This window comes from Eubalaena glacialis, chromosome 14 (assembly GCF_028564815.1).
Source record: "Eubalaena glacialis isolate mEubGla1 chromosome 14, mEubGla1.1.hap2.+ XY, whole genome shotgun sequence".
NCBI lineage: Eukaryota > Metazoa > Chordata > Mammalia > Artiodactyla > Balaenidae > Eubalaena > Eubalaena glacialis.
Window position 1 is genome coordinate 30070592 of NC_083729.1, and position 15148 is coordinate 30085739.

Consider the following 15148-nt stretch of genomic DNA (forward strand, 5'->3'; position numbering starts at 1 on the left):
TAGTCCAAAACAAGTATCAAAGTCTTGCCCAGCACTGACTGATTTTGCTAGAAAAGTCTAAATGTCCGGACCCTGTTTTCAGTACTCTTAAAATCCAGTTGGAAAGAAATGGTTAACACAGGAAACAACCAGAGAACAAAAAGGGCAATGTATGACTTAATATTACTGGGGTAATAAAACCAATCAATGCATTAAGAGTTCAGAGAAGAAAAGGATTCAATCAAATATATTTTCATATATGAACATCCAGGTTCTGTGCATCACCCAAACTTTCCTTGAGAATTCTGTTTGGCATAGCGTATGTGCAAGGCCACGTTTTTGAGTGTGACTGCTATTTCTCAGGTACCAGAGGTCTAGGATTCTGAGATGGCCTAATGGTACCTTGTCAGGCAATAAGGATCTTATAATGTACATGAAGGCTTGCCCTTGGCCAGGACACTGGAAACCAAGTTCTTAATAGAAATTCATTATTCTTCTTTCTGCTTACGAGCATTCAACTTCCACAGATCCACCCTGGATTGCCCTGGGGAGTGAGGTTGACAGATATCTGTAGTGCTTTACTAATCAGAATTTGAATTCTAAGAGTCCAACTAGCTAATTCAAGTAATATTCCAACAAGAGAAGGAGAAAGGCGGAGAGGGAAAGAGAAAAAATATTTGGGTAGCTTAGCCATCTTGACTTTCACTAACCTTTAATGTTTGAGAACACGGCTTCACTTAGATCTCTTATGTGCTGCAGCACATAAAGGCTGTGATCTGCCTTTGAGCATTACATACCTTGTGAACCTGTTTGCCAAGTCAATTAACTTTTACAATTCCATCTCCAATTGAGAATTGCAAAAGGACCTTCTCATACTGTTGCTATGAATTAAAGAGAGCAAGAACTCCTCAAAACTGAAATCTTTTTAAAATCCTCAAAACTATCAAACACAAACCATGGGATGAACTGCAATAATCAGAACAACATATAGACTGCTGATCAATTCAGTGAGAGCCAACCACGCACTTCCTAAAAAGAAGGACTTCTATTTGGCTTCTTGGATTTAGTGTGTGGCAACAGAGCCCTCTGATACCTCCATGTATTGATCATGACTTCAGTTACTACAAGAATTTCACCATCAAAATTCATTGCGTACAGGTGAAAGGCACTTTGCACAATGAAATTCAAAAGCAGATTCTTTCTACAAACCAGCTATTTACTGAGATCCTTGAGCTACTGGGGTCAGAATGAAACAGAGTGGTCAGCAATTGCCTAGTGAATTTTTGATAAATAAATTAAGCTATTCCCAGGAAATAAAATTTCTATTCTTTTTAATAGCATCTTTGCTTCTTTTTTTCCTAGAATAGTCTGATATTTAGTAACCCTGTTATTACCCATGTGCTCAGACAAAAATATTCACATTGTTTATGAATTTATAAGCTACTAATAGGAATATTTAAAATATTATGCTTCTTTCTATCTCCAAGCATTTATTTATTTAACAAACATTTATCAATTTCTGCCTGTCTTCCAGGCTCTGTATCAGGCCCTGAGGATAAAGTGGGAAGCAAAACTTAGCTCCTGGATTTAAGTTCACAGATATTCACAAATAATTATAGCAAGTGATACATACCCTAACAGAGTTGCCTTCAAGGTCCTATGGAAACTCAAGGAGGAGATGACATATAAATAGAGAAGGATGAGCAGGCGTGTGCTGGGCAGAGTCTACAAGGAAGGACATTCCTGGCAGAGAAGCTGTACCTGCAAAGACAGAAAGGGGTCACTCCACACAGAACAAACAGAGTAGGTGGTCTCCTCTGGCTGTGCCCACGGTACAGAAGGAGAGGGCTGGGACAGAAGCTGGGTAGTCAGTGGAAGCACCCTAGAACTGGTACACCATGCTCGGGAGTTTAGACCTCCTCCTGCAAGGAGCGGGGAGCCACCGAAAGACGTGAAGCAGGACATAATCATATTTGTGCTTACATATTCCTCTGGAAACAGCATAGAGAATGGACTGGAGGGGATAAGACTGGAAGCATAGGAACAAGTTAGGAATTTATACAATTGTCCATTCAAGAAAGGATGAGCACAATGTAATATTGTTTAGCCATTGAAAAGAATTAAAGTACTGTACATGCTACAACAGGAATGAACCTCAAAACACTATGCTAAGTGACAGGAGCCAATCACAAAAGGCCACATATTGTATAATTCCACTCATATGAAGTATCCAGAATTGGCAAAACTATAGAGATATAAAGTAGCTTCGTGGTTGCCAAAGGCTAGGAGGAGGGATTGGGAGAATGGTTAAGGGGTACTCTTTGTGGGGTGATGAAAATGTTCTAGAACTGATTGTGGTCATAGATGCACAACTCTGTGACTATACTAAAAGCCACTAAATTGTACACTTTAAAAGGGTGAATTTTATGATATGTGAATTACATCTCAATAAAAATATTTTTTCTAGAAAAACAATGAAGTGGGAATGAGAGTAGTGACAATTCTCTGATTCTTACTGGCTGAGCTGGGTGGATAGGGCCACCACAAATCAGGACAGGGAATTCAGAAGGATGACAAGCTCCTTTGTGGACATTTTGGTTTGTAATGCCTGTGAAGTGTCAAGATGGTAATGAACAATGGCCAGGGGAACTTATAAGAGTCCAGGCGGAAAGATTTGAAATATTCAGCACATACTTTGTACTAGTGTCTACGGAGGGCACGTGTGGTGAAAAGAGGCCAGGGCTAGACCACTAAGGAATGTCATGTTTGAGGAACAGACAGAAGAGGTGCTTTCAAAGGAGAGTGAGAAGAAGCTACCAGAGCGCAAAGAGGTAAATAAATAGCCTAACACCTGCTGAGCCCAGTCATGTCACTAACTCAGTGTTTCAAAATACTTGGGAGCATCTCCAAACATGATTTTGTTTAAACAGGCAATCTGGTGGTCAACTGCGCCCATTCTGGAATCTGTAAGAGTGCCATTGCCCTGTGACTCAGCCCACTAGCTGGACACCGACCACCGGCTTCTGCACTGTCCTGAAAGCTAGCCTACCTGCCTTTGCTCACCTGTCACAGGATTGGGAACATGCCGTTTTCATTTTCCCCGTCCTGCTAATGAAGTGATTATGTTCAGCTTTCATCATAATTAGCATTCATTTAGTTCAAGTGCTTTGTAATTAATCCTTCATGCTAATTAATCTTGTTATACATTAATACATCACAAAACATGCGAAAGCAAAACACTTTTCTTACTTGCAAATTAAATTAAGCTTCTTCACCCTAAAAGCAGAGTGGAAGGAAACGTAACTAGACAAATCGGACCACAGAAAACCTCCATTTGCTGAAAAACTGCTCTGGTCTGCATTAAATTTTGCATTCAGAAAATTGGAAAAATAAGCTCAGCCAAACCATACCTTGTCCCATTTTTCTCAGTTAGCAGAACATCCCTTCTCAACTAGCTTATGATTTAAAAAAATAAAGAGATTTTTCAAGACTCATTTTTATTCTTTATTCAAATTTTAAATGTGGAGTTATCAGCAAATGCTGCCAAGGTAGGTGTTGCAGATTATGTTCTTTATTATTACCTTCCAAGCAATAAACAGGCCTTACTTCTGTAAATCCTGCTTTATGATTTTATACAATCTCTTTCACGTACTTTTTCTGTTTTGATCCTCACAGCAACCTGGGGTGGAGACAGCACGGTCAGAAGAGAGGCTGTTTGGGTTTAAACTCTGATTCTGTTTCCCTAGCTATGTGGCCCTGGGCATGTCACTCTCTTGCTTTCTCATTTCTAAAATGATTGCTACTCATTGGGGTTGCTTGAAGATTAAATGAATTCATATATGCAAAATGCTTAGAACTGTGCCTGGTATAGAGTAAATGCTCAATAAATATTACCGTTGACATTTGAGCAACGTGGGGAAGGGGGATGGGTTAGGGACAATGGCTACCCTCCCACCCCTGTAGTCAAAAATCTGCAAATTACTTTTGACTTCAAAAAACTCTTAACTGCTAATAGTCTTTTGCTGACCAGAAGCCTTCTGAAAACATAAAACAGTTGATTAACACATATTTTGTATGTTATATGTATATCTACATATATTTTATGCATTCATGACATACCTTTTTCTTAGTTTTTCGATATTTCTAGGCTATAAGGTTCGTCTGTAAGTTTTTTCAAATTGCCACAAATCCCAAAAAGGTTTTTTCTATATATTTATTGAAAAAAATCCGCATATAAGTGGACTCACGCAATTCACACCTGTGTTGTTCAAGAGTCTGCTGTATTAATATTGTAGTCACCATTCTTATCAATGTTTCCTGAGACCAGAGGCATAGAAAGATAAAGCTATTCAAATAACACATAGCAGGACTCCTGTCCCTACCTATCAGGATTTCAGATGCTTTTCCCTCGGCCACTGGGCCAGTAACAACTGGGGCTTTGGGGCACAACACAGTACCTTAGTGAATACCCCCAGAGGACTCTGGGTGGTGCTGAACCAAGGGGGCCTCCAGGATCAGAGTGCTGGAAAGGCCCCAACCGCATGCCTACCCCGTGAGAGCCAGGCTCTTGGCTGGCTAACCTCCAGCTCAGGGATGCAGCATAAACCTTGCTAATTATTTGTCCATCCAGATGAGAGTCACCTAACACACATTTCCAAATGGTAATCTGCCATCTTTTTCTACATTAAGACCCAAACATTATGACAAGCATGTTGGTCTGTGTGACCAGGGTTTGTGCAGGCATTCTTGGTGTCCCTTGCATAAGGGACCCAGGCCCTTTGTCTGTATCTCTTAAATGGCACTCTGAGCCCTTTATGCATGTGGCAGGAATCTGGTTTATCCCCAGGTGCATCACCTTGCCTTGCTTCCCATCAAGGCCTGGCTTCCATTTGTTTCCATTCATATGGATTTAGGAGCCAGCACAGTAGGATGCCATAGGAAAGCTCTAAAATCTATTCTGTACTTCTCCACAGCAGTTATAAATATTAAGAAAGGGATCTGATTCCTGAATCCTCTGATCTTAACCAGAACAAGCCATATGATAATTATCATTAATAATAACAATTTGTATAGCAATTTGCAGATTACAGGGTTTGTTTTTTTATAATCTACTTTACCTCATTTGATACTCAAAATGGTCAGGGAAATTACATTCCTCATTTTACAAATAAAGAATCTGAATGTTCAAGTGCCTAGTTTGAGGCTAAAGAGCCAAAAGACATGAATAAGTTTTCCTGATACAAATCTGATGTTATTTCTACAAAAACTTGTTACCTCTTTCTAAGTATGAAAGATATTCTGGGTATGAATTTTCCATTTGTTATGTCATCTTTTTTCCTTTTTAAAGATTTATTTTTTAAAATGAAATAATTTCAGATTTACAAAAATGTTGCAAAAATAGTACAATGAATTATGCATACAGTCAGTCTTCTCTATCCACGGGTTCCTCATCCACAGATTCAACCAACTGCAGATGGAAAATATTTGGGGAAAAAATTGCAGAAAGTTCCAAAAAGCAAAACTTGACATTGCTGAGCACCAGCAACTATTTACATATTAGCCATTAAAAGTAATCTAGAGATGCTTTAGTATACGGAGGATGTGCATAGGTTATATGCAAATACTACACCATTGTATATAAGGGACTTGAGCATTCACAGATTTGGGCATCTGCAGGGATTCCTAGAATCAATCCCCCATGGATACGGAGGGATGACAGTACTCTTCAGCCAGCTTCCCCAAATACTAACATTTCACATAACTACAATACAATCATCAAAATCAGAAAATTAGCATTGATACAACATCATTATCTAATATTTAGACTTCATTTAAATTTCACCAATTTTCCTATTAACATATCTGATCTAAGATCAAATCTAAAATCACATGTTGCATCAATTGTTGTATCTCCTTAGTCTTCTTTAATCAATAACAGTTCTTCAGTCTTTGTCTTTGATGATCTTGGCACTTTGGAAAAGTACTGGGTGGGCCAAAAAGTGCCTTCAGTTTTTAAGTAAAAATAAACGACACATTTTTCATTTTCATCAAGAACTTTACTGAACAATGTATTCACCGTTTTGTTCCACTACCTTCTGCCATTTTTCAGGCAGCTTCGTAATTCCATCTTCCCAAAGCTTTTTATCTTTTTGAGCAAAGAATTGTTCCAGGTGCCTTTTACAGTCTTCCAGGGAATTGAAATTTCTTCCATTAAGAGAATTTTGTAAAGACCGAAATAAATGGAAATCCGAAGGTGCAATGAATATAGCGGATGAATCAGAACTTCCAAGCCAAGCTGTAACAGTTTTTGCCTGGTCATCAAAGAAACATGGGGTCTTGCGTTATCCTGATGGAATATTATGTGTTTTCTGTTGACTAATTCTGGATGCTTTTCGTCAAGTGCCGCTTTCAGTTGGTCTAGTTGGGAGCAGTACTTGTTGGAATTAATCGCTTGGTTTTCCAGAGGAGCTCATGATAGAAGACTCCCTTCCAATCCCACCATATACACAACATCACCTTCTTTGGATGAAGACCAGCCTTCGGTGTGGTTGGTGGTGGTTCATTTTGCTTGCCCCACGATCTCTTCCTTTCCACAGTGTTGTACAGTATCCACTTTTCATCGCCCGTCACAATTTGTTTTAAAAATGGAATGTTTTCATTACATTTTTCAGTAGAGAATCGCGTGCAGAAATATGGTCAAGAAGGTTTTTTTCATTTAACTTACGTGGAACCCAAACACAAAGTGATTCACATAACCAAGCTGGTGCAAATGATTTTCATGGCTTGATGTGGATATTTTGAGTATGTTGGCTATCTCCCACATGGTATAACATTGATTGTTCTCAATTACTGTTTTGATTTGATCTCTATCAACTTCAACTGGTCTACTCGACCGTGGAGCATCGTCTAGCGGAAAATCTCCAGCACGAAACTTCACAAACCACTTTTGACACATTCCATCAGTCACAGCACCTTCTCCATACACTGCACAAATCTTTTTATGCATTTCAGTTGCATTTTTACCTTTCTTGAAATAATAAAGCATAATATGCCGAAAATGTTGCTTTTTTTCTTCCATCTTCAATATTAAATGGCTACACAGAAATTCACCAATTTTGATGAGTCTTGTTTTAAATGCACACTGATATGACAGCTGTCACATAACAGTCTAACAAAACTGTTTCGAATGAAGTTAAAGACAACTAAGTGCTACTAGAGCCATCTTACAGAAAAAAACCAAACGAACTTTTGGCCAACCCAACACTAGCCAGTTCATTTGTAGACTGTTCCTCTATTTGGGTTTGTGTGATGAGTCCTCATAATTAAAGTCAGCTATGCATTTTTGGAAAGAATGCCACAGAAGTGATGTTGTGTTCTTCCCAGTACATCATATTAGGAGGCACAAGATGTCAATTTGTCTAATTACTGATAATGTAAACTGTGATCACAAGGTTAAGTGGTATCTTCCAGGTTTCTCCACTGTAAAGATATTTTCCCCTATTTAATTAATAAATATCTTCTGGGGAGATACTTTGAGACTACATAAGTATTCTGTTTCTCATCTTCTTTTCACCCACTACTTATTTGCTGAACAGTAATTTTCTATTTCCATCATTCTTTCTTCATTCATTAGTTGGAATTCTTTTCTAAAGAAAAATGGTTCCTCTCCCCCATTTATTTATTTATGTACAAACCCAAATATGTTTCCTTTATTATACGTGTTTAATTCATTAATATCATTACTTGATTTGTTGTTCAAATTGCCCAGATTTGGCCATTGAGAGCTTCTTCAAGTTGGCTCCTGTATTCTTTTGACATGTTACCATCGTTTTTCTCACTAGCTCCAAAATGGGCCAGGTACATCTTGTATTTTCCCATCCCCAGCCCTAAAATCAGGTGCTTTCTGAGTGTATCTGATTTTGTTTATTGAAGAATGATATTTAGAAACAAAGCTTTTGTTCTATATGTGCTCATTTGTCATGGGGCTTCATTGCCTCTAGGCATTCTCAGCAAGCAAAGCTAAGACACACACACAGACACCCCTATATAAATTTCTATGTTGGTAAATAGATAGTGTTACTCTTTATTTACTAATTCTTTTACTTTTAATAGATTTCTCTTGTTGAATTGCATTGGCTAACATCTCTAGAACAATACTGAATAGTAGTAGAGATAGTAGGTATCCTTGCTGAGTTTCTGATCTTAGTGGAAATGCCTCTAGAGTTTCCCCTTTAAGTAAGATGATGGATTTTAGGACTAAGGTATATATATCATGTTAAAGTATCCATCAGTTCTTATTTTCTTGAACATTTTTATCAGCAAGAAGAAATCCGAATCCAGGCAGAAGGTATGGAAGAAAGACACAATGGCAAACATGGACGCTGATAAAATATGCCAGTGTATTAACTATAAAAATCTTCACACCTCTCTTCATCTACCCTTGCCATAGCCTTTCTATTGTCAGAGTCTCATTCCCTGCCCCTGGACTTTGGGGTTAGTCACTGTTTTGGCCAATGAAATGGCTAAAAAGAAATGACAGTGTGCCAGTTCTAAGACTAAATCTTAACAGCCCTCACATATTTTCTATTGCCCACTTATGACTTTGCCATTGCCATGAGAAGAAGCTCTTCCCCTGTACAGCTGTTGCCCTGCAGCATGGGCACCCGAATAAATACATATAGAACAGAGGTTCCCTAGTCAAACACAGATCTATAATGAGAAGCAGATCTGTACAGCACAGCACAACACAGCTTAGATCAGCAGAGCCCCAGCTAACGAGTGTTCAGTGAACCAATCCTTTATTTTAGATTCCATTTGCTTACTTGTCATAAAAGGGAGATATAACGCCTATAATCTCTTGCCAACCATTTTGAGCCCTTGTTTTGAATAGGGTACTTTTGTATTTTGCTAATCTGCCAGACCAGCAGCCTTTTTTAATGCTAGGATCTACGTTATAGCCTCCAGTTCCCAATACTATTCTTTAGGTCTTTGAATCTCTTTTATGCTATTGCAATCACAGTGATTTATCTGCATTTATTTTTTGTCAGTTTGGCCTAGAATATTGTGGGTGTTGTCCAATATTTGATACAGTGGTTCCAGCTCATTTCTTTCAGGGAGGCATTTGGGAGTAGTAATCTTCCTAACATCATTTTTTTTAAATAGCCTGAGGAAGAATATGAATTCTATTGGTTCACTATCTCCTGTGCACCATTAAGTTTACCTTTTGAATCATAATCAATAACTCCTATCTAATCTCTAATCAATTTTCCCTCTGATTTATTCTTAAGAACTCTTCTTTCTAGTTTTGGAGGCTTTTACATTCTTTGGCAAAATCTCTTTTGACTTCCTATAGTCTACCATTTGTAGGTTATTCATGCTCCCAGTTTGGCTCCTTCAATTTTTTGAAAAACATGTTTTCCTTGTAATAACCTCTTTGCTTCTGGCAGATAGGGATAACATAAATTTAACAAGAGTTAATTATGTTAGCAAATTTTCCATTCACACCTACACTACGCAAAACATGTGTACTAAGCAGTGATATTCAACGGTGTCCAGGAAACTGAAATAACATCTGGTTGCAATAAGCTTCTACCAAAGTGCAGGGAGATAAAGTCCCCAAACTGCTGTAAATGAGTTCAAGGCAAATCATATTTCTATGAAAAATTGATGTAGCATCAAACATGATATAGCCTTAGACATTTCAGTGAGCTTGTGTTATGAAAAGTGTAACTCTTGTGTTTTATACCTGCATGCAGTAAAAGTATCAGAAGTGTCTGAAAAGGCTATCTCATTACCTGGACTCTTAAATTGCCATCCTGCATTTTTAAAAGTCACATAAAATAATGGATTTGTGATATGAAGAATGCATTGATATCTCTGAGTTTTATCTCTGGAGTGAAAAAAAAAAAATGAGGCAGTATTTTAAAGAGTCATCAAGTTCAGTGTTTATGACAATAATAAAAACTTTCAATAGAGAATATTCTAAAAGAGATTTGAGTTTTTATACTGGATACAGTACAAGACTGAGACACTAAGTTTATGTAGTGACAAATAGTCATTGAGGAAAGAACTGATGCTTTCAAGCAACCATAAGTGATTTACAAGCAAACAGAATCTCAAGTAGTAATGCAGGAAAAACTGAACACCACAATTTCTGTTCTCAACTGGAAATAATCTAGAAGTTCAGTTAATGCCAAGCAGCAAGCTCAAGGACACTTACCAGGAAGCTGTGATCTTGTTTTAGTTAAAGAATCTCAAAGATTTCACTGAAGCTACCAACTTGACTATTTTGTAAGTATTGTTTTGCTGCCAGGCTTGGGAGCGGAGTGTTGAGTCAGTTCTCAGCATCATCATCACTGGTCCACACAAGGCTCCAGGACTTTTGCTTTTATGTTTTTTATTCCATTTTATCCCAATTCTCCACTCCCATTCCCTTTCCCCACAGGCAAGCATTCTAATGTATTTGTAATCATTCATTTAGTTAATACTTATTGTATGTATGCCTATTATGGGTCAGTTCAAAGGGATAGGAATACATCAGTGACCAAAACAGAATTAAAAAAAGAAAAAAATTAACTGCCTTCTGGGAACCTACCTTCCAGTGAGGGATGCACAATGAAAAATTAAGTAGTAAATATTATTAAAGGATAAAAAATACTATGGGGAAAATAAAACAAAGAAGAGGAAGTAGAAATGCTGGGAAGTAGGGCTATTTTAAACAGGTTGGCCAAGCAAGGCCTTACTCAGGAGGTGACATTTGAATAAAGATGTGAAGAAGGTGAGCATGTGAGCCATGCAGATATGCAAGAGAAGCCCTTGGGAACAGCCAGTACAAGTCTCCAAAGTACCAAGGGTCTGGTAAGTATATATTCACTTATATACATACTCACATGCTCCTGCAAAATGTATATTGTTGTTTTAGGTGTATATATGTTAATTTTCATAATTCCATTTGTAATAGTCTGGGTTCTCCAGAGAAATAGAACGAATAGGAGGTATACACAGAGAGAGAAATAAAGATATAGATATAGATATATAGATATAGATATACAATAAGAGATTGGCTAAGGTGATTTTTGAAGGCTGAGAAGTCCAAGATCCGCAGTCAGCAAACTCAAGACCCTGGAGAGCTGACGATATAGTTCAGTCCAAGTCCAAGTCCAAAGGTAGGAGAAGACCAATGTCCCAACTTGAAGACAGAGGCTGAGAGAAAGAATTCTTTCTTACTCAGCCTTTTATTCTAGTCAGGCCTTCAATGAATTGAATGAGGCCCACCCACATTGGAGAGGGCACTCTACTTTACTCAGTCTTCTGATTCAAATGCTAATCTCATCCAGAAGCACCCTCACAGACACACCCAGAAATAATGTTTAACCTAATATCTGGGCACCCAGTCAAGTTGACACATAAAATTAACCATCCCAGTATTGTATTGGTTTTCTCATCCTGTTTCTTACTTTTACTCAGAATAACGTTTTCAAGATCAATAGTTGTGGTAGGCAGAATGCTAATATGGCCCCCACAATCTTTGCCCCTGGTGCATGATGATGTTATGTTACATGGCAAAGCAATATTGTGGATATAATTATAGTTACTAATCAGTTGACATTAAGATAAGAAGATTATCCCAGTGGGCCTAACCTAATCACATGAGCCCTTTAAAAGCAGCTGTCTCTGGCTTCTTGCAAAAGAGGAAGTCAGAGAAAAAACCCAAGCATGAAAACGATTCAACACACCATGACTTGTTTAAGGATGAAAGCAGCCATGTGATGGGGAGTGGGGTGACCTCTAGGGGTTAAGAGCAGCCCCTGGCTGACAGCCAGCAAGAAAACAGCAACCTCAGTCCTACAACTGCAAGAAACTGAGTTCTGCCAACAACCTGATTTGGTGGATTCTCTCCCAGAGCTTCTAGATAAGAACCCAGTCCCACCGACACTTTGATTTCAGCCTTGTGAGACCCTGAGCAGAGAACTCAGTCACACCATGCCTGAATTTCTAACCTACAGAACTACAAGATAATAAATGGGTGCTGTTTTAAGAAACTAAATTTGTGGTAATTTATTACATAGCAATAGAAAATGAATACAGTAGTGTTGCTGTACATTTTATTTATTTAAAAAACACATGCAGTAGTGTTTTTTGTTTCACATGAGGCAAGATTCCAAGAACTTTACAAGTATTAATTCCTTTAATTGTCATAACTCAGTGATACCAGTTTTATTATTTTTTCCCATTTTTACAGAAGAAGAAACTAAGAAACAGAGAAGTTAGGTTACTTGCCAAATGGCAGGTGCCAAAACCAACAGTCAAACCTAGGTGATCTGGTGTGGGATGATTGTTCAAACCCTGCATCTGGTTCTTTTCTTCTAGCTGCTGCATAATATTTCATACTGTGCATCTCCCACACTTAACTCTTAATTTTCTAGGGATGGATTTCTCATGGCCCTGCACAAGAAGCTCACCAAAGGCTATCCCACAAGGAGTTTCATAGGTCCTAGGGTACACATGTAATGTGACTAAGTACTTCTGCATGGTTCTCTAGAATAACCCCATTTGTCCACACCACCAGCAGCCCATCAGGGCCACCATATGTCTGCCATGGGCATTTTCCAGCTTTGCAATTCCAGCCAATCTGATGAAAAGTGATATTTCAAATGGGTGGAAGATCTAAATAGACATTTCTCCAAAGAAGACATACAGATGGCCAAAAAGCACATGAAAAGATGCTCAACATCACTAATTATCAGAGAAATGCAAATCAAAACTACAATGAGGTATCACCTCACACCGGTCATAACGGCCATCATCAAAAAATCTACAAACAATAAATGCTGGAGAGTGTGTGGAGAAAAGGGAACCCTCCTACACTGTTGGTGGAAATGTAAATTGGTACAGCCACTACAGAGAACAATATGGAGATTCCTTAAAAAACTAAAAATAGAACAACCATATGATCCAACAATCCCACTCCTGGGCATATATCCAAAGAAAACCATAATTTGAAAAGATACATGCACCCCAATGTTCATTGCAGCACTATTTACAATAGCCAGGACATGGAAGCAACCTAAATGTCCACTGACAGAGGAATGGATAAAGAAGATATGGTAGATATATACAGTGGAATATTACTCAGCCATAAAAAAGAATGAAATAATGCCATTTGCAGCAACATGGATGGACCTAGAGATTGTCATACTGAGTGAAGGTAAGTCAGACAGAGAAAGACAAATATTATATGATATCGCTTATATATGGAATCTAAGAAAATGGTACAGGGACTTCCCTGGTGGCGCAGTGGCTAGGACTCCATGCTCCCAATGCAGGGGGCCCCGGTTTGATCCCTGGCCAGGGAACTAGATCCCACATGCATACTGCAACTAAGAGTTCGCATGTCACAACTAATGAACCCACACGCAGCAACCAAGACCCGGCATAACCAAGTAAATAAATAAATATTAAAAAAAAATAATAAAAAGAATTTTTTAATTAAAAAATGGTACAGATGAACTTATTCACAAAACAGAAATAGAGTCACAGACGTAAAAAACAAACTTATGGTCACCAGAGGGGAAGGGGAGGGGAGGGATAAATTGGGAGATTGGGATTGACATATACACACTACTATGTACAGATAACTAATAAGGACCTACCGTACAGCACAGGGAACTCTACTCACTACTCTATAATGGCCTATATGGGAAAAGAATCTAAGAAAGAGTGGATATATGTATATATATAACTGATTCACTTTGCTGTACATCTGAACACATTGTAAATCAACTATACTCCAATAAAAATTATTTTTTTAATATAAATAAATAATTAAAAATAAATTAAAAATTGAAATTAAAAAAAGTGAGAGAACTGAATTTCAAGGAAATTAAAAGAATTTCCTGAGCTCTTAGAGATATTTTTAAATTAATTAATTAAAATTGTTTAATCAATGTAAAAAAAGTGATATTTCACTGCTATTTTAAAGGAGAATTTCTCTCTCTCTCTCTCTCAATATTATTTTTTATTGTGGTAAATATGTATGACAAAAATTTTGCCATTTTAACCATTTTTCAGCTAATTAATTCATTAGCATTAGTTACATCCATAGTGGTGTGCAACCATAATTACGTATTTCGAAAACTTTTCATCACCACAAACATCACTGCTTTTCGATTTGCATTTCGCTTTGAGCATCTCTTCATATGCTTTCAGTACGTTTATATTTGATTCTGCCTTATTCACCATAAGAAAACAAATTAAACTAACGAAAGAAAAGAAGCTCTAAACCCTAACACAGCACATTGCCTCAGAGTCAGACAGCCTTGAATTTGAACACCAGTTCTTGCCTTTCCAGCTGGCTGACCCTGGGAAAGTCACTTAATCTCTTTGAGCCTCAGTTCTCTTATCTGTAGTACAGAAGTAATAGTACTGACCCCTCTAGGTTCTTCTAAGTATTAAATGAGTTGATATATGTAGAAGGCTTATCACCATTCCCAGCATAAGTATTTCATAAATGGCAATTAGCATTATTATTATTAACATTAATAGTAATATTATTAATTATGTTTGGGCTGCCATTTCATCCAAACCTTCCCAGACTCAAAGGGTGAGACAGGCCATCCTCCATGTGGCAGTATCATCCTTACCACCAATGGACCTAGGCTCAGGACTTTTTGGAGGAAGAAACAGGATTGAGAAATTATTTAAATGCAGAACCAAGTGGAGGGAAAAAGCTTCAAACCATAATCTTAAATAAGGAGCAATCCCCAGGCTGCTATGCTAGTAAGGAAGATTTTCCTCCTCGGGCTGGGCTGTGTGAGTGCACAGTCCCCAGCAGGCAGTGGACCGACTCTGTGCTCCCTCCCACCCTGCTGAAGAGAAGGAGCTGTCATACTGATAAACATTTGAATCTCAAGGAGTGCCAGATGTACTTTTTTATGGTCTGTTTTTAAGATGCTGTGATATGCTAATGTATGTTTTGGGTCTGAATCCCTTCAATTTAATTGATGACACTAATATGTAAGTAAACAAAATCCGGTAGGTTTCACTTATTATGTGAGCTATCCATCATTTGTGTTTTTGAAACATGAGTCAGGTTTTACTTCCCACTGTCATTATCTTGTGTCCTGTTCCCAGCAGCATAGACTACAGTCATTTCATTAAACTTGCCAAA

At 37.9% G+C, this 15148-nt stretch overlaps 1 protein-coding gene across 1 annotated transcript in view; it reads left to right on the forward strand.

The window, feature by feature from the left end:
* Positions 1 to 2741: 2741 nt before the first annotated feature.
* VIT (vitrin) overlaps positions 2742 to 15148 on the forward strand; it is a 135135-nt gene continuing 122728 nt past the window's right edge. The window contains 1 exon segment of the mRNA XM_061210879.1: positions 2742 to 2810. Coding sequence (XP_061066862.1) covers positions 2742 to 2810 — 69 coding nt within the window.